Source organism: Oncorhynchus mykiss, chromosome 15 (genome assembly GCF_013265735.2).
Source record: "Oncorhynchus mykiss isolate Arlee chromosome 15, USDA_OmykA_1.1, whole genome shotgun sequence".
Classification (NCBI taxonomy): Eukaryota; Metazoa; Chordata; class Actinopteri; order Salmoniformes; family Salmonidae; genus Oncorhynchus; species Oncorhynchus mykiss.
The window spans coordinates 52,605,773-52,628,742 of record NC_048579.1 but is presented as its reverse complement, the minus strand read 5'-3'; the positions used below and the strand labels follow the sequence as shown (position 1 = coordinate 52,628,742).

The following is a 22,970-nucleotide window of genomic DNA, read 5'->3' as shown; positions in this document are numbered from 1 at the left end:
AATTTTAGATCAATGTTAAGCATTTTCAGCCATTCCTGAACCTGAGACCAGAAACAGGCTACCCCTCAGGTAGCAATACCAAAATAAATGGTACATTGATTCTGTATCCGCACAACAAAATCTGCAGAGCTTCGATGGTTTTATGCCCCAAATATTCAACATTTTGTTGGTGGCAAGAATTCTACATAATAATTTTAGCTGAAAAGCACCAAGTCTTGAATCTAGGCGTTATACAAAAACATAATTACACATATGCTAGGCCCGCTAAGAGTGGAACACCGTAAGAATTGTCTAGATTTCTGACTGAAATGTATTAATGGGTGATTGGCCCTAACATTTCACTTTAAATTATGTCAATGTTCTGTTTTCTGGAACAATTTTTTTGTAAATATAAAACAAATATAACAATAGTTCTCTGGAACACGTGGAACGGTCCACAATGCGGGGGACTACGTCATGGTTATGCCTCCTCCCCTCGCGTCCCTTTTGAACGCTCATGGTGAAGCAGCGCATGCGATTGGGAGAAAGAACCAACTTTTGGGGGGGTAGTAGCCTACAACAGAAAATAGCTTACTAAGAGCTGTGAACATGGCTGCAGTTACAACCAACCGTACCGAACAAGACTCCACACCGGCAAACGAGCAAAATGGAACATTGGCCAAGGGAGAGAACAGGAATAATAAGCAGGGCCCTGCAGACTCGAAACAGGAACCGGGTGACAACGAGGACGAAACAGAAATGGACGTGAGCAACGGAGACAGCAAAGAGGAGAAGCTTTCAGTCGCACCAGAAGTCGCCAAAGAATCGGTTTTACCCACGGAAAACGGCAACAAAGAAGACGAACCGGCCTGTGAACTGTCTGAACCGGTTAAAAGTCCCGTGGAGGGAATCCCTGCGAGTAGCACCGAAACCGGGGAGAGCACCGTGGAGCTGAATCAAGAACAAAGAGAGGAGAGCGTGTCCTCGCTTCCTAGCTCCGACAAGACCAAAAGCGAGGAATCCACGGAGAAAACCGACCACGGTATCAAAAGACGGGCCAGTGTCGAGATATCCTCCTCGGATGGAGAACCTCTCAGTCGAATGGATTCGGAAGACAGGTCTGTGCATTACTAATACCCAGTCAAATGTTGAATACAAAAGCAGCGCAACAATGTTACCAGCCCACACCAACAATGATTCAATCTCGATAAGGTGTTGACGTTTGTGATCAAACTACATTGTCACGAGTTGCATTCACTATCCTTGCAATTATACAGTGTTGTGTGATATCTCCGTACTTTGTCTTTTGCCAAACAACAGTTTAGCGTAACAGTCGGGTTTGTTTTGCTACAATGCATCCCCACCCAATGCGCAACGATGCGTTATGGACAGTTGACAACATTTGGGTACATGCATAGTTTTAACCGATAGTTGAATAGGCCTAGGTTTGCCTTTAGGTTTCAACGGAATGGTTCCACGCTGCACGTACACCCGCATCTGGACATAATGTCCATGTATGGCCTGCATTGCCACTTGGCCACCACGATGCTCATTGTGTAATAACGTAGCTACTATAAAACCACGTTTTAAAAAGAGAGACAACAGCAATATGAACATTTCAGACTTGATTTTATCTTATGAACCAATTCAGTGAGTAAGATCGTCCAAGTTGGCATGTATCCTTGAAAACAGTTTGGTGAAAGTCCCATGAGTAATTTCACAAGTGGAGCACTGAGACAAAGAAAATTATAATCACACACTAGCATATCTACACACACACACACTTACAGACGTGTCAGTGTGGTCAACACAACTCCTCATCGCCTTCTAGTTGGTTTGGCCTTGTGGCTGGGTCACTGTAGTTACAGGACGTCTATGTTGAGATGAGTCCTATACACACACACACACACACACACAGAGATTCTCACCCACATGCACATGAGGGAATCACACACACAAGTCTTTCTGAGATATTTAGATGTGTACCCAGAATTCCCCATGCCATTATGTGAAATGGCCAAGATGGAACTTCCACTGGATCATAAACTAGTGCAGAACGAGAGAGTGAATCAGATCAAAGGTGTTAGAAATGAGTAATGATGTATGCAACTCGCTGCTCAACTCTCTTACAGTGCAACTTAGGATAATTTACTCGGGGTTGCTGCGGCCCTGCCGAAGCAGTGAGTTTGGCCGATCTGATTCACCTAACACTGTGCAGAATTCCGGTTACGCCTGTGTGACTCTTTATGTGCATGTAACAATAGAAGTCAACACACAGACACATATGCAAAAGCCTGTATGCAAAAGTCCAGTGTGGATATAGGGTCCTATCGGCCATATACTAATACATACACATATACTGTACACGATGCCTGAATATCACTAGACTAGCCAACAGAAAATAACAATATACACATACATTTCTTATTCAGACGGAAGCAGAGAACTCAACCATTTCACACACCTCGATATCCACCCTTCTCCTTTTGCTGCTAAAATAGTGGGATGATTCCCTTTCTGGATCCCAGTAGATTGTCTCAGTCTGTAGCCATAAGATGACCTGTAGCGGGTAGCTAACAAAAGAAACCCAGTTAGCACAAAGGCCTAAGCCCTGTGTTACTACATTTCAGCTCCTGTTGTATCTGAAGGAGAGGGGATTCCCCCCCACCCCCTTTCCCCCCCTCTCCCGTCCTGGTGTGTTGCTTTGTCTAGCCGGGGCAGAAAGGCCTGTAGTAAGAAAAGAGGGAGTGAATGGAGGAGAGAGCTCTACTGTTTGGGCAGCTGCATGGTCTCAATGTAACTTTTGTTCCCCTGCTGGCACTGAGGACCTCAGGAACAGAGCAGGGGAGCAGCTGGAGGCAGGCAGCCTTATGAGGTGTGTGTGTGTGTGTCACTTTCTCTTCATTCAGTGCAACATGGTAGCATTACTGAGTCACTAGTGCACTCTGAGAGGCTTTGTGTGTGAGGACGAAGGGATATACTTCTATGTCTGTAGTGGCCTGAGATTAAAATCCACCATGACACCCTCGTAGACCAGGCATACTAAACCTCATATGCCCCAGAGAAGTCTGTTGACGAGCAGTGTCTGCACATGCTACAAACACACTAAATCACCAAGATTTAGTGACTGAGGCTGTCCAAACCCATGACTAGAACCGACCGCAAGGCGCGACAGAGGGTAGTATGTACGGCCCAGTACCACACGGGGGCCAAGATTCCTGCCACCCAGGACCTCTATACCAACCAGGTGGTGTCAGAGGAAGGCCCTAAAAATTTCCAAAGACTTCAGCCACCCTAGTCAGACTATTCTCTCTGCTACGACACAACAAGTGGTACCAGACCGCGAAGTCTAGGTCCAAAATGCTGCTTAACAGCATCTAACCTCCCAAGCCATAAGGCTGCTGAACAGCTAATTAAATGGCTGTATTGACCCCTCCCCCTTTTTTACGCTGCTGCTACTCACTGTTTATCTATGCATAGTCACTTTACCCCTACCTACGTGCACATATTACCTCAATTGCCTCGACTAACTTGTACTCCTGCACATTGACTCGGTACCGTTAGCCTCGTTATTGTTATTTTGTTACTCTTGTTTTTTTACTCTAGTTTATTTAGTAAATATTTTCTTAACTCTATTTTCTTAACTGCATTGTTGGTTAAGGGCTTGTAAGTAAGCATTTCAAGGTAAGATGTGACTAATAACATTTGATTTGTTATGTAGTACAACAGATCTCTGTGCTGACCCCATCTCCCTCCCTCCCTCTCTCTCAGTATCAGCAGTACTCTGATGGACATGGAGAGCACAGCGTCCAGCGGGCGCTCCACACCTGCCATGATGAACGGGCACGGCCCGGGCACCGCCACCCCGTCGGTGGGTAAGAGCGTGGCATACACCTGCTGCTGGGACCAGTGCCAGCTCCTCTTTACCACCAGCCCAGACCTGGCTGAGCACATCAGGGGCGTGCACGTGGACGGACAACGGGGAGGGGTATGTTTTTTTTTTTTTCTCTCTATCCTTCACTTCCTATATCATATTCTCTGTCCTGCCTGCCTGCTCACCATCTTCTATCCCCTTCCTCCTTCACCTTCGAGTTTTACGCCTCCAACTCGTCTTCTCCTCTTCTCCACCACCACAACCCTGTCTTCAAAATATCAATCCCCCTCTTCTCCATCTTGAAGATAATCCAAACATCCTGTGTTAAACTAACTCCAGATGAGAAGTACTGCTGCACAAAGACCGCTTGATGTTTTATCTCTCTTGGAACTGTAGGTTCAGAGAGGGGGCGGGGGTCAGTTTATGGGGGCTTGAGTTTCTAGGTGCTTCAGTTAAAAATGGTCCGTCATTGAATTTCTATATGAAATGTCCATCTGCCAACTACAATTCTCTAGGATAGTAGGACATTTAGTTTCTTACATTGCATCTTGGGTAACTCATAAGAGCTAGGTTGTGAGTGACCTGGGAAGAGACGTGTGTTTAACAGTGTTGCTGTCCTCTCGACAGGTTTTTGTGTGCCTGTGGAAAGGCTGCAAGGTGTACAACACCCCGTCGACCAGTCAGAGCTGGCTCCAGAGACACATGGTCTCACACAGCGGAGACAAACCATTCAAGGTGAGAAAACGCCTTCCTTTCTTCCATTTTCCTGTTCGCTCGCTCGCTCTCCCTTCACTGTCACACACACACAACATCAAAGCACTGACTCTGCAAACCACATCCTCATATCATATACAGTGCCTTCATGGTATTGATACCCCTTGGCTTATTCCACATTTTGTTGCGTTACAGCCTGAATTCAAAATGGATTCAATTGTTTTTCCCTCGCCCATCTACACACTACCTCATAATGACAAAGTGAAAACATGTTTTTATTTCTGTATTTCATTTTCAATAAATGAGCAAAAATAAATAAAAACATGTTTTTATTTCTGTATTTCATTTTCAATAAATGAGCAAAAATAAATATCTAATTTACAGAAGTATTCACACCCCTGAGTTAATAGATGTTAGAATCACCGTTGGCAGCGATTACAGCTGTGGGTATGTCTCTAAGAGCTTTGCACACCTGGATTGTACCATATTTGCACATTATTTTTATATTCTTCAAGCTCTGTCAAGTTGTTGCTCATTGCTTGACAGCCATTTTCAAGTCTCGTATTAGATTTTCAAGCCAATTTATGTCAAAACTGTAACCAGGCCACTCCGGAACATTCCGGAACATTATTCAATGTCGTCTTGGTAAGCAACTCCTGTGTATATTTGACCTTGTGTTTTAGGTTACTGTCCTGCTGAAAGGTGAGTTTGTCTCCAGTGTCTGCTGGAAAGCAGACTGAACCAGGTTTTTCTCTAGGATTTGACCTGTGCTTAGCTCTGTTCCGTTTATTTTTATCCTAAAGAAAAGTCCTTGTTAATGACGAGCATACCCATAACATGATGCAGCCACCACCATGCTTGAAAATGTGAAGTGGTACTCGGTAATGTGTTGTTGGATTTGCCCTAAACATAAAGCTTTGTATTCAAGACATAAAGTTAATTTCTTTGCCACATTTTTTGCAGTTTTACTTTAGTGCCTTATTTTTTTTAACCTTTATTTAACTAGGCAAGTCAGTTAAGAACAAATTCTTATTTTCAATGACGGCCTAGGAACATTGCAAACAGGATGCATGTTTTGGAATATTCTGTACAGGCTTCCTTAATTTCAGTCTGTCAATTAGGTTAGTATTGTGGAGCAACTACAGTTTTGTTGATCAATCCTCAGTTTTCTCCTATCACAGCCATTAAACACTCTACCTGTTTTAGTCACCATTGGCCTCATGGTGAAATCCCTGAACGGTTTCCTTCCTCTCCGGCAACTGAGTTAGCAAGGACGCCTGTATCTTTGTAGTGGCTGTGTGTTAATAACTTCACAATGTTCAAAGGGATTTTTACCCATCTACCAATAGGTGCCCATCTTTGCGAAGCATTGGAAAAACCTCCCTGGTCTTTGTGGTTTAATCTGTTTGAAATTCACTGCTCAACTGAGGGACCTTACATATAATTGTATGGGTGGGGTACAGAGATGAGGTAGTCATTCAAAAATCATGTTAACACTTAAGTCCATGCAACTTATGATGTGACATGATGCACATTTTTACTCCTGAACTTATTTAGGTTTGCCATAACAAAGGGGTTGAATACTTATTGACGCAACACATTTCTGCTTTCAGTTTTAATTAATTAGTGAACATTTGTCAAAACATAATTCCACTTGGACATTTGAAAATCGGGTTGTAGCACAACAAATTGTGGCTAAAGTCGAGGGGTGTGAATACTTTCATACCTTCTGTATGTACATGTCAGGTGCTATAGATTATTCTAGTCTTAGAATGATTCTAATGATCTCCAACACGATACACTTGTCACACACTATCCTGTGTGAAGCTAATGCATGATATTATATTGAATGGTTCCATTGAACTGTGCCATCTATACCCAGACCTACATTTTCCCCTGCATTAAACCCTTTGAGCTATTATTGAAATAGAAATCAGCTAGATTTCAAATAGAACGACCAATAGTGTTCTTCTCTATCTAAGTGCTGTTGAATAAGCGATCTACTGTTAAATCTACTAGTCCGTGTTCTCACCGGTGTCGTCTCCATCTTTGTCAGTGTGTGGTGGGGGGCTGCAATGCCACGTTTGCCTCCCAGGGGGGGCTAGCGCGCCACGTACCCACCCACTTCAGCTCCCAGAACTCCAACAAGCTGGCCAATCAGGGCAAGATGAAGGAGGATTCACCTTCGAAGGCGGGGCTTAACAAGAGGCGGAAACTCAAGAACAAACGCAGGCGGTCTTTACGTACGTATCCGAGAAACACACACACGCACATATAAACACACGCAATACACACACAGCATGTTTTATTATCCTTGTGGGGACCTACAATTGATTTCCATTAAAAATCCTATTTTCCCTAATTGTTGCCCTAATTTTAACTGTAAACCTAAGCCTAAAATAGCCTTTGTCCTCTGGGACTTTTGGGCATCTCTGGTACCCATAAGGATGGCAATACAAGCACCCACAAATGCAAGCATGTGTATACACGCACAGATATGCACGGGCACACACTCAATCATACAATCAATCAATAAACCAATCGTGTACTGACTGATCAGGTTGCCTGGCATTCAAACCAAGCGTCTTAACCAATCGGGTGGTGGGAAACGTTTTGATGATGAATATCTACGAGGGTCAGATCCATCTGATTGGCTAATCCCCTCTGACCTCCCGACCTATGAACCTCAGTTTAACGCTCCCCCTCTCTCACCCCAGTGTGTTCTGTCCCTCCAGCACGACCTCACGACTTCTTTGATGCCCAGACCATGGATGCTATCAGACACCGGGCCATCTGCCTCAACCTGGCTACACATATAGAGAGCCTGGGCAACGGACACAGTGTGGTGTTTCACAGCACGGTTAGTAGTAGCACACACACACCATCACCGTCGTCTACCACAGCATGGTCAGGGATCCAGCGGAGGCAGACCATGCAGGGTCCTGCACACACACACTGTACTTCACTGTTCAGACAGCAGAGGGCACAGCAGACCTACAGAATAACGGTCTCGGCTGTACAGAGTTTATTAGTATTTTTCTTTTTTTTAAACTTTTATTTAAGCTGGGAGTCATGCTGAGACCACGTTCTCTTTATGCAGATGAGGCCTGCATGAACACATCAATACACAACCATTGCACTATTATACATGTCTTTCTATACACACATCAATTACACAATATGTGAAAAGTAAACACAACCGTATGCAACAAACACATTCTTCAGTAAAAAGCCCTCTAACATCTGCCTGAATTGCTCTAGAGGCACCAACTCTAACTTTAAGGACTTTTGGAGAAAAACTCAAATCAGATTGACCTAATTCAGTGGAGATTGAAGGGCTCTCCAGGGTTAGCCATCCCTGAGTCCGGGTCTGGTAACTTCTACGTCTGAAGTTTAACAATGAGGTAAGGTATGATGGCAGTTTATAGACAAAAAAGAGCACAATGCCTCGATCTACGAGACTTCGCGTTGGGCCAGCCTACTTTCTGATACAAAATGCAATGATGTGTACGGAACCTATCGCCCGTAATAATGCACTGTGATAAACTGTGCCCAACGGCTTCAGTACAGTGGCAGCTGCATTCATATAGACAAATCCCCATAGTCAATAACCCGGAATGAATGTTGACTGGAAGATTTTGTTTTCTGCTATTTAACAAAAGACAGCATCTGTCCCTATATTGGAAGCCTATTTGACTGATTCATTTCGTAACTTATTCATCAACATGCTTTTCGTTCATCCAGATGCCCAGATATTTCTAAGAGGGGACACGATCAACGAGGGCACAATCCAAAGTACTAGGGGTGTAACTGTTCATCAAACCCACGGTTTGATATGTATTGGGGGGGTCGCGGTTAAGTTTCGGTGAAGTTCCATTCACAATATTCCTGTCATTCTGTTGTGACAGGATTGTCATGTTGGTCCTCTCATGTTTCCACTCCTGATGCTGCATTTGTCACCTTCTGGGAGTTGTGAAGTCATAAATACCAGTTGGATGCGTTCATGTGATTTGAACTCGTTGAGAAACGCCAGTAGCTAATTGCCAACAAGCTGCGTCAACCATAAACTAAAAGTACAGCCATCATGCTTGTAAACATGTTTTACCCACAATAGATAGCTTTTTTATTAATGTTTTGCTGCATTTAACTGCCAAATGCTGCTCGAGGCCATTTCCTTAGTAGGCGACACCCGAGGTAATCATGTGGGGGAAGTGTGTGCTTCAGATCATTGACAAGTTTCCCACAAGTAAGTAAGTACCAGTTGGAGGGCCATTCAAGTGGGTTTTCCCCAGTCGTATGTGGTAAATTCCCACTTGGTTACGAACACGCCATGACACTGTCTCCTTCAGTGCCAGATGCGCAGTTGGGATGCTCATAAAGGGGCATGTAGCACGGCACATCTCCTATTCCAGGGTAATGTGATGTCTGTCACTGTTACGTAAGCGCAACACAGGGGTGCGTTGGCCAATTCATTCTAAACCTCATCTTTGGCTTGCTCATATAGAGCGGGTACAACCTGTTTGCTTAAATTGGCGCAAGAGGAAGTTCGTAAGGCGCTGAAACCCCCCTATTCTCAATCACCGTGATTGGGTATGTCTGTGGTTATAAAGCAAATAATAAAACACAGCCTACCTATCGCTCTTGTAATGTATTTGGCCCGCTCAGAGTCAGCTGCCAAGGAATGCTTGAATGCTGAGGTGAGACGACGTGGTGTTTCTTTGCGTTTCCATCTTGCTCCGGTGTACTCAGGTGATGTCAGAGTAAATGTGTCAACACATTTGAGGTGTTGGCAGCTGCATAGGATATTCTTGTTGAGCGTGGCCACATACTGTTAACGTTTTGTCCACAACTTTCTGCCCATATCAGTTGTAGTCTGCTGGGGAAGCCTGAATGTCCACAAACTGGAGATTTAAACGATTGTTGATGATCCTCCCTCTCGGGTCTGTTGATGATCCTCCCAATTCGGGTTTATCGACCTCCCCATCGTACAGAACTCATCCTTGGCTGCGCCTCACAAAATGTGAAATGCGGCAGTTAAGGTAATTTTGATTCCGATGTCCGCGTAGGCGCTAGTTTTAACGGAATAGCCTTACATGTTTGTTTTAGTTCAGATTTACTGCATGGGCCTACTACTATGCAGCGTATGCATTACCTAAAAGACGTAGTATTTTTATTTTATAATATTTGTTTTTATGTATTCATTCGGGTTCAGTGCGACCGAATCGAGGTCCCTGAACCGAACGTTTCGGTACGACTACGTGTACCATTACACCCCTAAGGAGTACTTCTGCATAAATCATCAGATTCTTATGTGATTTGGAAAATAACATGTTCTTGGTTTTACCTGCACTAAGTACCAATGTCAGTTCAGCAAAGGCCTTCTTGGAGGGCAATAGCGAAAGATTGAGACTGACTGGGCCTGGTCAGATGCGGGGTCAATAGCATACACCACAGTGTCACCTGCATACAGGTGAATGTTTTCATTCTTTTTTTTATTTTTAACCGGAACACGAATTGATCCCTGTAGGACACCCTTTATGTCAAGACAACCCGATTTAACACCATCAGTAAATACACACTGTGTTCTGTCTTTTTCTTAAAGCAGCCAATCTGTAACTTTTTGGGTGACCCAACCAAATTCACATAGAAATGTGAGTTATAGAGCTGTCATTCTCATTGAAAGCAAGTATATGTGAGAAGAAGAGGTGTATATGTGCTTTATTTCTATGCTTTCCGTTCTTAAGTTTCAATTTTGCGTCTTTCTTTAGGTTTTGTACACTACCTTCAAACAGCTGAAAATCCAATGTTTTTGGTTTCTGGAAAATATATTTCAGTGGTTTAGATGGTACAATGATTCTCTACACTTCACTCCCATGCCCCTTGTAATTATTCTGCTAATAAAGCAACTGAAATTTGGCGAACTTCGAATTTTAGCAACCAGGAAATGGCAGGGTGGTTTCTGCATGGTGTGTCTTTAAATCATTTTCAAACCAGCTAAACGCAGCCTGGTCCAGGCCAATTGATGAAACCTCTGAATAAGTCATGGGTGAAACACTGTCGAAGGCTTTAGACAGGTCAACAAAAAGGGCCGGGCAGCGTTACTTGTTATCCAAACAATTTAAGAACATCATTTAAAACCGAAGAACCATCTCTGCTACTTCTATCACCTGGTCTGAAACCTGACTAGTTTCCATTTAAGTGATAATGTCAGAGAAGCCGGTGTTTGGAGGATATATTGGCACGGGTGTTAGGACCGAGTCCTGGTCGAGGGCCTGCAAACCGTGCAAATGTATCCTCCAGACACCAGCTTCGTGGGCGTTATATCTTTTATACAACGGGTTACCAACATATTCAAATGATTGACATATTTTCATGAGTGTTATTTTGATTCATTTATTCATACTATTTCATCCTTCCACAAGATATTGTCCTGACACTAATACTAGTAAAGGCCCAGTGCGCTACTTTTGTGAATTATTATTATTATATATCTTTTTTTTTTAACTCTGCTTTTTTTTTTTAAATATATATTTTTTACTTGCAGCTGGGCTGATTGGACAGTGAGACAGAACAGAGAAAATTAGCATTTCAACATCATAGCTTTAGCCGGTGGTAACTTGTGGAACAGACACTGTCAGACTCACCAATTGTATAATTACAATACATTTCATAGTTAAAAAGGATCTGAGTATTTACCAAGGGTTCTATCATTTTTGCTCGGCAAGAGTTTGGACATAGGGCTCTAATTACTTAGGTGACCCGACAGACACCACCTTTTGAAGGGGGAGTATGTGGGCCACTTTCCAGACCCTGGGGATGGCACCAAAAACACTTCTGGTAAACATGTGTTAAAGATTCTGCAATCAGAGGAGCAGAAAGCTGCAGCAAGACTGGATCTTTTGGATGAAGCAATCTTGCTCAAGGCGTCTAGCACATCACAAGTAGAAAGTTGTTGAAATGAAAACAAAGATTCACAACTTCCATTGAGCCAGCTAGAGGCTGGGAGAGGGGCAGGCAGTCGACTGGCTGACCAGGGTCAATTAAAACTTGTATTTATTTCAAGTGAAAAGCCTGCTGATATTAAATGCTGATTTAAAAAAATTAAAAAACACATTTTTAAAGCATCACAATCACACAACTTGTTTTCCAAAATTGACGGTTTAAACTCACATGAGTTCATGTGTGCAGTGTTGAGGCCTGCTGAAAATGAAGGGCCCAGCCAGGGAATAACACTGACTCCTGTGCCCCTTTTTTTAATTAAGCTGCTAATAAAGGGAACTGCCAGCAACCCTCCCATGAAACACACTGCTCTGACGTACATGCCAGAGTCCAGACCCAGCCAGGCCTGTTGTTGGAGCCGCTTAGAAAACAGACCTCTTCACCCCCTTCCAGCCTCTGTCCTCCCTCACTCCCACCATCTCTCCCCTACACATGCAGTTGGAGAACTTCTACCAGTATTTTCACAGAGAAATCAAGAGAGACAGACATCGTAGGAACCCAGCAGTTGCCTGACGACTCCGACTGAATTATTCCGCTGCTCTGTTCACTTCGTACTTAAGTCGGAGACTGCCATCATTGTGGGGATGGCAAAAACGATGGGTGTTGTACAAAACAAAGTCATCAACGGTTGGGTCTTTACATCTTTATCAGCTTTATCCACGTGTTTTCTGGCTCTGGCCCCACCCATCAGTTTCTGGGACCAATCAGAATGGTTAGAATGTGTTTGTGTTCTAGACATCGTCGGGGAGGTACTCGGATCCAGACTCATTGCGGAGAAGAAATGAACGTCCGTGGGCGTGGCGTAGCATTTGGCTGAAGCAAGTACTTTGGGTAGCCAGGCAAACCCAGCAGGCCTTCTCTAAGCCAAAGCAAAAAGCAAATAAAACCATGGGAGAGAGTCTAGTGTAATGTCTTTTCACACTGTGACTTACATTGTGTGTGTGTACGTGTATGCACACATCCATCTGTGTGTTTCTAAAGATAAAGAGCATTCCTAGTCTTCACCTTGGTCCAGGGTCACACTCACTCACTCACTGTGGAATGCACTAACGTCAGTCAGGGAGCTGTATTGTTCCTACCACACACAGGGTGTGTGTATATGTTTAGTGGCTGGACTGGCGTCTTCAGGCCAGTGAAGTAACAGTGTTAGTCTGCGGAGTGGGAGGGAGTACAGGATTGAGTCTGGCTTAATTAGACTGGAGCCAGGTGTCTGATTCCTTTTACTGACTTGCCATCAGCATCAGGCCTTTGGTTAGGGATGGTGTGTGTGTGTGGGTGGGTGTGTCTCTCCAAATATCTCTCCAGTATGACCTCAACAACAATGTGTTGTTTTTCCAATGTCTCTGTTATTGGGTGGTGTCTTACCTCTCTTCTTCTTCTATCTCTAGGTAATAGCGAGGAGGAAGGAAGATTCTGGAAAGGTTAAAGTCCTCCTCCACTGGACTCCCGAGGACATGTGAGTTGCCCTCTTTTTCTCCACCCTCCCCTCTACCTCTCCTCCCAACATCCTGCTCTTCAGCTCTCTCCTGTTGGCAGACACAAGGCCACAGTCCTCTTCTCTCCCCTTGCACCCTTTTCTCTCCTGTACTACTGGCAAGCAGAGGGCTATCCTCCCCCTCCTCTCTTCCTATCCTTCTCCTCCCCTGCTCTGTAAATGTCAGCAGGCGTTTAGTGGTGGTTAGTCAATTTGTCCTGTGGCTGTGGGCAGGAGGCTGGCAATCACCTGTGACCTTACCATCGCACCACACACACACACACACAGGAGGATACCCAGGTTAGCGTCTCCATCCAGAAGGGTCAGTGATCTGGATGAGTTCACTCGTGTCGTGGGAGCTACTCTGTGATCTCTGTCCACCCTTTCATCCCTCCCGAACTCTTTCTCTTTTCCTTTGGTGTAGTCCCATAGGTTAATTTTGATCAGTGGCCCAGTTTAGGAGAGAATTAATGACCAAGAGCTCCCTTGACAATCATTACAGCTATCAGAACCAGCTGTGTGCATTTCAGACTGAATTATTGTAAGTTAGCTATGTAGTTGGCGTACTATATTATCAGGAAAATTATTGAAGGGGAGTAGACGAGGAGAGAGAGCCTCTTCAGACTATTGAGCTGCAGCCCTGTGTAGCCCTACTCCTCCTCAGGCCATTAGTCTCTCAGCCAGAGGAGAGAAGGAGAGGAAGTCACTTCAGACTGAGACAAAGCCCTGTGCAGCCCTCCTCTCTAGCCATTAGTTTCTCAGCTGGAGGAACAGGCTGTCGGCTCTGCTCTGTCTAAAACCCCTCTCGCAGAGAGCTCATCTCCGACAGAAGCAACTTTCTGGGTCAGGAAACGGGCTATAAGCCAAAACGACGCTCGCTTTCATGGTACATGTCCAAAATAAACCTCTCTCTTTTGGAATTTTTGTTGTTTTGGGGTTTGGATGAAGAAGGGAGGAGGAGGAGGAGCAAGAGGCGTATTGCGGCACTCGTTTCAGAAGCTGTGAGAGTGTTTTGTTTAAGAGTTGGATATGTCTCTCTAAGGACCATGTTGCTGTAAAGGCAACTGTCACCCACACTACCATGGAGAATGTCTACCAGATGTTATTGTAGTCACTTCTAGCACTCAGCTACGGCGCTGCAGCAGCATCCTATGTGTACAGTGACACAGCTGAGGCCTTCCTCTCTGTCTCCTAGCATGTTATTGGGTGCTTTTCTGCCGTTTTTGTTTTGGCTCTGTCCACTTGGGTTCATCCCTCTGCAAGGGTATGGTCCCCTCTTGCCTCTCCATTTCTTTAATACCTCTCTCTTCTCCTTTCATCCACTATCCACTTTCTTCCTTTCCTTCTCCTTTCCTCCCCCTAGGGCTTTCATCTGCCCCTCTCTGAATCTATGATCTATAGCCAAGCAGTCTGCTAACGATGAACCAGGCACCGCTTATTCACATCTCCCCCACATCCTCTCTCTCTCTCTTTCTCTCTCTCTCTGTTTGTTCATTGGGATGCTTTCCTGGTGACGCACACAGTGACGACTGTAGCAGGAGTAGAGAGGAGCCCAGTACTGGCATTGATCCTCTCCCAATGTTTCCCACAGATAACACCTAAATACACTCTTTAGTTAGACAAGCACTTTAGGAAGCATGCATTTGTACCACTGCAATCTCCTCTTAACCCATGTCTGTTAGATGCCAGTCAGACACCAGCTCAGAGAGGCCACGGTGCCAACTACAAGATTTGTACTGTCTGTCACCTCTTCCCCCTCTCTCTCTCCCTCACTCTTTTCTCCTCCTTCTCTCCTCCTTCTTCCCTTGTGCACTCACATTCTCTCTCTCCTCCTTCCCTCTCGCTTGCTCTCAATCTCTATCCCCCTCTCCAGACTACCTGATGTGTGGGTGAATGAGAGTGACCGGCCACAGCAGAAGACCAAGGTGGTCCACCTCTCCCAGCTGCCCCAGGAGACACACGTACTGCTGGACCCCAACATATACAGGTGTGTGTGTGTGTGTGTGTGCATGCACTGGAGGGGGGGGGTTGCCAAATCTTGAGGCATAGACCATTAGGGCTAATCATTTACTCTCCAAATAGTGTGTGTGTGCCTGTGGACGTGCACATAACTCATACAATGGTTGACTCACAACAACAACAATGTGAGCATACCTACCACGGCCAGTGTGTTTTCCTAGACTCCGTACTGGCCCAGTGATCCCCGAGGGCCTGTGCTACTCTGTGTTTACCCAGCTAATTAATGATGGTTACAGGCTTCTTGTAATGGATGGCCGTGCAGCACAGAGCTAAATATGAACACCCAATGCCCATGGAGAGAGGTGATCCTGAACCTCACGTCGGCCTTGCATGTGAATGCCGGCTGCTTTGAGTTTGTTGTACCTAGTCTTTCCTCTCTTTTATTCTTACAAGCAGTGATGTAAATGCTTTATAGGCAAAGTGAAGAAGGTATGGTTCCCTGAAGAGCCCCCCCCCCCCCCCTTCAGTGATGTAAATGCTTTATAGGCAAAGTGAAGAAGGTATGGTTCCCTGAAGAGCCCCCCCCCCCCCCCCCTTCAGTGATGTAAATGCTTTATAGGCAAAGTGAAGAAGGTATGGTTCCCTGAAGAGCCCCCCCCCCCCCCCCTTCAGTGATGTAAATGCTTTATAGGCAAAGTGAAGAAGGTATGGTTCCCTGAAGAGCCCCCCCCTTCAGTGATGTAAATGCTTTATAGGCAAAGTGAAGAAGGTATGGTTCCCTGAAGAGCCACCCCCCCCCCCCCCTTCAGTGATGTAAATGCTTTATAGGCAAAGTGAAGAAGGTATGGTTCCCTGAAGAGCCCCCCCCCTTCAGTGGTGTAAATGCTTTATAGGCAAAGTGAAGAAGGTATGGTTCCCTGAAGAGCCACCCCCCCCCCCCCCCCCCCCTTCAGTGATGTAAATGCTTTATAGGCAAAGTGAAGAAGGTATGGTTCCCTGAAGAGCCCCCCCCCCCCCCCCCCCCCCCTTCAGTGATGTAAATGCTTTATAGGCAAAGTGAAGAAGGTATGGTTCCCTGAAGAGCCCCCCCCCCCCTTCAGTGATGTAAATGCTTTATAGGCAAAGTGAAGAAGGTATGGTTCCCTGAAGAGCCCCCCCCCCCCCCCTTCAGTGATGTAAATGCTTTATAGGCAAAGTGAAGAAGGTATGGTTCCCTGAAGAGCCCCCCCCCCCCCCCCCTTCAGTGATGTAAATGCTTTATAGGCAAAGTGAAGAAGGTATGGTTCCCTGAAGAGCCCCCCCCCCCTTCAGTGATGTAAATGCTTTATAGGCAAAGTGAAGAAGGTATGGTTCCCTGAAGAGCCCCCCCCCCCCTTCAGTGATGTAAATGCTTTATAGGCAAAGTGAAGAAGGTATGGTTCCCTGAAGAGCCCCCCCCTTCAGTGATGTAAATGCTTTATAGGCAAAGTGAAGAAGGTATGGTTCCCTGAAGAACCCCCCCCCCTTCAGCCTTCAGTGGTGTAAAGTACTTAAGTAAGAAATACTTTTAAATGACTAAAGTTGTTTCTTGGGCTTGCTGTACTTTACTATTTATATTTTTTGTCTACTTTTACTTCACTACATTCATAAAGAAGATAATGTACTTTTTACTCAATACATTTTCCATGACACCCAAAAGTACTTTTTAAGCTTTTTATGCATAACAGGAAAGGAAAAAGGTCTAATTCACACACTTAACGAGAACATCCAGGTCATCCACAAATGCTTCATTTGAAAGTGTGCCCCTGACCATCCGTAAACTAAAAACAACTAGAAAATCGTGCCGTCTGGTTGGTCTAATATGAGGAATTACAAATGATTTATACCTTTACTTTTGATGCTTAAGTTAATTTAAAACCAAATACCTTTACTCGAGTAGTATTTTCCTGGGTGACCCCTAACCTAACCCCTGAAGCACTCACTGGCTCCTTGGCCTGTTGTTTTCAAACACACATTCCTCCACTCTCCTCCTCCTCTCTGTCTCGTATGGGATAGTGAGAGAAAGAATCCTGACATGCCTGACATTCAGTAGGGTCAGGTTATGGTGTGTTGTCATTATGATTTGTGTGCCAGGAGTAATCTGAGAAGCACAGCTTTCAAGATTCAGGAATGATGTGACTGCTATTTATTTCCCCACCAGGTGGCACCCGTCACTGTTGTCAGCCAGAAGAAAATACTACTCTGTAGACAAAGCATTCCACCCCTTTCTTGACCCACCTCCCTCAATGCCAACAGTCCCTGCTGTTGACCCTTCTGGCCACTATAATGCAACCCTCCCCATCACTCCCCTGATAAATATTTTTCTTCACAAAAGTGGTTCCCTGGGCCTTGATTCCTCCTGTATGAAAATGTAATGGTCGGTATCCTCTCATAGTTCTGTAAAAACCCCGGTAGAATGTATAACATTCTGAACATGTAGAGAAATGCTTACAGTACATGAATGACTGTGGGGGGAGGTGGACCGCGTTAAGAGTGATGTCATGCGTACACAATATGCATAAGTGGAAACGAATGTAAAGTGCCGCTGTCGTTACAGGATGTTCTTCTAGAGACTAAGGAGGACCAATCAAAAGGGACTCGAGCAGGAGCCTGACGATGTCACCTGGCACAGGAAGTCCCCATGTCATATCCTGTCTGGGCAGGAGTGGAGAAGACCAGAGATTTCAATACCTCTTTTATTTCCCCCCTTTTTTCTTTAACTTTCTGCTCTTTTCACTTTCTTTTCAATGTCAAATTCCTCCAAATGATGAAGTGAATTTAGTATTTGTTTTCAATGGTTTCTGAAAATACACTCTATACACAGTAGTGTGCTGACACCTCTTCAAATAAGTGAATTTGGCTATTTCAGCCACACCCGTTGCTGCCAGGTGTGTTAAATTGAGCACACAGCCATGCGATCTCCGTAGACAAACATTGGCAGTAGAATGAAGTGGGTTTCCATGGCCGAGCAGCCACACACAAGCCTAAGATCACCATGCACAATGCCAAGCGTCGGCTGGAGTGGTGTAAATCTTGCCGCCGTTGGACTCTGGAGCAGTGGAAACGTGTTCTCTGGAGTGATGAATCACACTTCACCATCTGGCAGTCCGACGGACGAATATGGGTTTGGCGGATGCCAGGAGAACGCTACCTGCCCGAATAAGGTGCGCCAACTGTAAAGTTTGGTGGATGAGGAATAATGGTTCGGGCTAGGCCCCTTAGTTCCTGTGAAGGGGAATCTTAACGCTACAGCATATGACATTCCAGACGATACTGTGCTTCCAATTTTGTGGCAGGCCCTTTCCTGTTTCAGCATGACAATGCCCCCCTGCACAAAGCAAGGTCCATACAGAAATGGTTTGTCAAGATCGGTGTGGAAGAACTTGACTGGCTTTCACAGAGCCCTGACCTCCACTCCATTGAACCTTTGGGATTAATTGGAACGCAGACTGTGAGCCAGGCCTAATCACCCCACATCAGTGCCCGACCTCACTAATGCTCTTGTGGCTGAATGGAAACAAGTCCCTGCAGCAATGTTCCAACGTCGAGTGAAAAGCCTTCCCAGAAGAGTGGAGGCTGTTATAGCAGAAAAGGGGGGGACGAACTCCATATTAATGCCCATGATTTTGGAATGAGATGTTCTACGAGCAGGTGTCCACATACTTTTGGTCATGTAGTGTAGGCCAAATGTTTTATATACTAGGTGCTGAACATTTGAGCTATTTTGGGGGTGTTTTAGTTAATGCAACTAGACTGCGAGCTTAACAGCACAGTTACTTGATGTTGTAGAGACCTAGTTGCATTTTGTAGAGAAACGTGTCTTTGTAAATACTCCTGGAGATTGGTAATATATTTTTATACCTGGAAATTGTACTGTAGATGTTTTATTATTTCTGCTCCATTAAAAAAAAAAATTAAAAAAATTAAAAAGGTTTTAAACTGTAATAATTGTACATAATGCAATAGGAAAATAGTTAGGAAAATAGGCTGTTAAGTGCACCCGGTTTCTGTCTGACACTAGCTAGGTGAATTGTACTGTCAAATCTTCTGATAGTTAAGATGATGATGAGGAAGTTGTAAGGCCTGTGTGTGTGTTTCTGTACGTTATCTTTGTGCTGCTGGCAATAGGCAAGTAATAACAGTATTATTAACCCCTCTCTCTCTCCAGTCCTCTGTCAGTCTGGCTAACTGACCTCTGCATGTTAGTGTCCGCAGGGAATGGAGATGATCATGTTGAACTATACAGTAGGACTGTTCTTCACGGTCTGTCTGAATAGCTACCGAAGTCGTGTGTGTATGTGTGTGTAGAGGTCCATTATAACATGGCATCACAGGTTTTTTTTTTTTAATAAAATGTTTAATTAAACCTGTCATCTCTTATAATTGCCTCTGACATTTGGCATGGGTGGGATGTCTGTAGAGAGTGTGGTTGTTCTGTTAAAATTGCAGTACTGAGCAGTGTACTGTTGACCATGACGCCACAGACAGTGATACTGGTGCTCACCGACAGGACCTAGCAAGTTATTGGGCTCCCTGTGCGATGGTTCCATACACATTCTATGGCTTGGTTGGTAGAGCATGATTCGCTGTCTCTCTGGCCTAGTTTGTGAGTGCTGTTGTGGGGTTGTTCTTTAGCTGGTTCCGTCTGTTGATCCAGAGCAGGGATGTTGTGGTGTTTTGGGAGGCTGTGTAACAGGCTTGTTTGGGAGGAATGCAGGGGCAGCAGGCAGCGGTAGGGGCATCTGGGACTGATTTGCTGAGCAGATTTGTGAGCATGCTGCGGACGGACCTACGACTCACCCAATAAGTCATCCTTCAGCATCATGTGTGTGTGTATACAGTGCTGTCAAAAACAGGTTTTATTGAATGCAGTTCATTTAGACAGGGATGTATGTCCAACTCACATGACTGTCCATAATGAACTGACTGCATTGAAAGTCAGATTAGAGCATGTTATTTACATCTTGGACAAGTGCAACTGATAATTAAAGTGATCAATGACCGCTGACACCACCTCTGGGATATTGAGGTAAGGAACAACAACATTGATCAAAAACAATATTAGCAATGTCAGTCCACTCTGAATCCACTCTGTGCCCTACAATAACATCATGAAGCCTGTAGGTTAGCGCAAACATTTCTCGCCAATTGACGAGATCTGACGTTAGGTTTGTTAGTGTTACATGATCAATGTCGTCTGGTGGTGACTGAAATCCATAGATCTAGAAAGCACATTTGAAAACAGGTTACGCTTCCGCCAAAGTGCCAGATTCCTACTGAGAATGTTGGGATTAATCACTTCTTTATGAACCAGTATATTACTTGCTAGTTATCCAACCATTTTGATTTGCCGGGTGCAAGTTGGGAAGGAAGAAAAAGTTATTTTTTAAAAGATCCCTAGCCATTCCAGATTTTTGGCTATGACTAGTATTGTCGAGATCAAGAATTTAGGTCTTATATCGAGAACAAAGGCAATAACTTAGAACCCTAAAATCACTTCTGGGTTCTTTTTCTCAGGCCTCCATTCCAAATGGTTTCAAAATATGAAGGCTGGCAGAAAGCATTCAGGGTAGTTAGTCTGTAACAGTTTTTTCTCTCCCTAGAAAGATCCTAGTCATTTCATTATTCCGTGACTATGGCTGTGGTGATAAGGTCAGCTTTGGTTTGCAGTAGCCTGCAATTCTAGAATAGTTATTGGGAGAAAAAGCAGGAGCCGCATAATCCAGAGTGGTTTCGGGTGAGGGACAGTGGTCACGGTAGAGGATCTAGGCTAACGCAGACGCCAGCACATTGTGACAGCCTCTTGTAAAGCAAAGTGGGCCAAACACACGTGACCCATTCTGTGTGGGTGTCACTGTATTCATCGCCATGATCATAATCGGACTAATTTCATCAACACTCATTGAACATCTTTCTTCGCAGCTATCTGACGTGTAGGCTAACTGCTAATGCTATGTGTGTAGGATAAACCACTAATGAGAGAAGTCCTGTTTCTGTGGTCTGCGTTTGACCTCAGCCTGAGGGATTCTCCCATGGCGCTGTCATGCGTGTCACACATTGCGTGTTGTAAGGCCTGTAACTTTTTTCTCACGCACTCGCATACATGCATACACACTCATTTTGCACGCACAAACACACAAATTCATTATCTTCGGGATTTGATCATTAGGGGTATTTTTTTTTATACATAAGATTCACAAGCTATGTCTTTTATCAAGCAGATTGGATCTGATTAGCCAGATGCTCATAAATCATGATTTGGATAGGCTGCTAATTTGGATTTGGCCATCTTAACGCAATACAGTCCAAGAACATTGTGTCGTTTAGCGATTGTGTTAAAAGAAATCTCATAAAAACGTTCTCCCTTTTAAGAGAATCTGATTTTAAACTATTCCCCTATGGAAGGCGGACTGTTTAACTCTCCCATACTTTAAAACCAACTTTGAGAAAGTGGATCTATAGCTGTTTACCACTCCAAATAAACAGAGAGAATGTTTGTGGCACGGTTAACATGGGAAACAACACCACGGGGTTTCACTTATAGCTTGAACAAATGTTTTATAACTGCATCTTTCCAGGGGGGCTCAGATTATAGCTAGCTGTCCTCCAACAATGAAGAACGTGGTCTTCTGGGAGAAAATGGTGGTCTTGAATGACATCATGGATTTCCCACAATTCCCAGAGGTGGCTCTATACTGGGGATGTGAGTTTCTCTCATCACTTGACTCATAATAAACATATAGCAAATTAGTATGTTTTTCTGTCTTGGGAATTTGCCAATGCCTCTTATACTCCCATGTAGTGCTTTTCTTTTACTGTAATAATATGCATGTACAACAAACATAGCCAGTTCCACCATTGCGTGGAGTTGGAAATATGGATTAATGCTAGTTTGGACAGGATTTGATAGACAAAACATTAGGAACACCTGCTCTTTCCATGACATAGACTGCCCAGGTGAAGGCTATGATCCCTTATTGATGTCACTTGTTAAATCCACTCAAACCAGTGCAGATGAAAGGGAGGAGACAGGTTGAGGAATGATTTTTAAGCCTTGAGACATGGGTTGTGTTTGTGAATGGGCAATACAAAAGACTTCAATGCTTTTGAACTGGGTGCCAGATGCACCGGTTTGTGTCAAGAACTGCAACGCTGTTGTTTTTTTCACATTCAACAGTTTCCCGTGGGCATCAAGAATGGTCCACCACCCAATGGACATCCAGCCAACTTGACACAACTGTGGAAAGCATTGGAGTCAACATGGGGCCAGAATCCCTGCGGAACACTTGAAACACCTTGTGGAGTCCATGCCCTGACACATTGAGGCTGTTCTGAGCACACAAGGGAGTGGAGGTGCAACTCAATATTAGGAAGGTGTTCTTAATGTTTTGTACACTCAGTGTGTATATGTGTAAATACACTGCTCAAAAAAATAAAGGGAACACTAAAATAACATCCTAGATCTGAATGAATGAAATATTCTTATGAAATACTTTTTTCTTTACATAGTTGAATGTGCTGACAACAAAATCACACAAAAATGATCCATGGAAATGAAATGTATCAACCCATGGAGGTCTGGATTTGGAGTCACACTCAAAATTAAAGTGGAAAACTACACTACAGGCTGATCCAACTTTGATGTAGTGTCCTTAAAACAAGTCAAAATGAGGCTCAGTAGTGTGTGTGGCCTCCACGTGCCTGTATGACCTCGCTACAACGCCTGGGCATGCTCCTGATGAGGTGGCGGATGGTCTCCTGAGGGATCTCCTCCCAGACCTGGACTAAAGCATCCGCCAACTCCTGGACAGTCTGTGGTGCAACGTGGCGTTGGTGGATGGAGCGAGACATGATGTCCCAGATGTGCTCAATTGGATTCAGGTCTGGTGAACGGGCGGGCCAGTCCATAGCATCAATGCCTTCCTCTTGCAGAAACTGCTGACACACTCCAGC

General features: G+C 44.5%; 1 protein-coding gene and 1 non-coding gene across 5 annotated transcripts; both read left to right on the top strand.

Moving 5' to 3' along the window:
- Positions 1–431: 431 nt before the first annotated feature.
- Positions 432–18,018, top strand: LOC110490287 (zinc finger protein AEBP2). Of its 4 annotated transcripts, none has more exons than XM_036944579.1 (9): positions 432–1,097; positions 2,813–2,854; positions 3,751–3,967; positions 4,481–4,588; positions 6,624–6,810; positions 7,303–7,427; positions 12,955–13,022; positions 14,914–15,027; positions 17,575–18,018. In XM_036944579.1, exons 1-9 carry the CDS (start codon positions 589–591, stop codon positions 17,585–17,587), a joined length of 1,383 nt encoding a protein of 460 aa, XP_036800474.1. In that variant the 5' UTR covers positions 432–588; the 3' UTR covers positions 17,588–18,018. The 4 variants fall into 4 exon arrangements, with proteins under 4 accessions (XP_036800474.1, XP_036800473.1, XP_021419264.1 ...); XM_036944578.1 differs by having other exon boundaries at positions 7,285–7,427; XM_021563589.2 differs by lacking the exon at positions 2,813–2,854 and having other exon boundaries at positions 436–1,097; positions 17,575–18,017.
- Positions 18,019–19,442: 1,424 nt separating this feature from the next.
- On the top strand, positions 19,443–19,572 carry LOC118938978. The gene has a single exon (XR_005036372.1).
- Positions 19,573–22,970: the final 3,398 nt, after the last annotated feature.

What these genes read in the sequence shown, in the direction of transcription:
- LOC110490287 (XM_036944578.1), top strand. Translation starts at nt 589, where the DNA reads ATGGCTGCAGTTACAACCAACCGTACCGAACAAGACTCCACACCGGCA. An exon ending in CAAACGCAGGCGGTCTTTAC is followed by an intron (nt 6,811 to 7,284) that starts GTACGTATCCGA and finishes CTCTCACCCCAG; the next exon opens with TGTGTTCTGTCCCTCCAGCA. An exon ending in GTGTGGTGTTTCACAGCACG is followed by an intron (nt 7,428 to 12,954) that starts GTTAGTAGTAGC and finishes TTCTATCTCTAG; the next exon opens with GTAATAGCGAGGAGGAAGGA.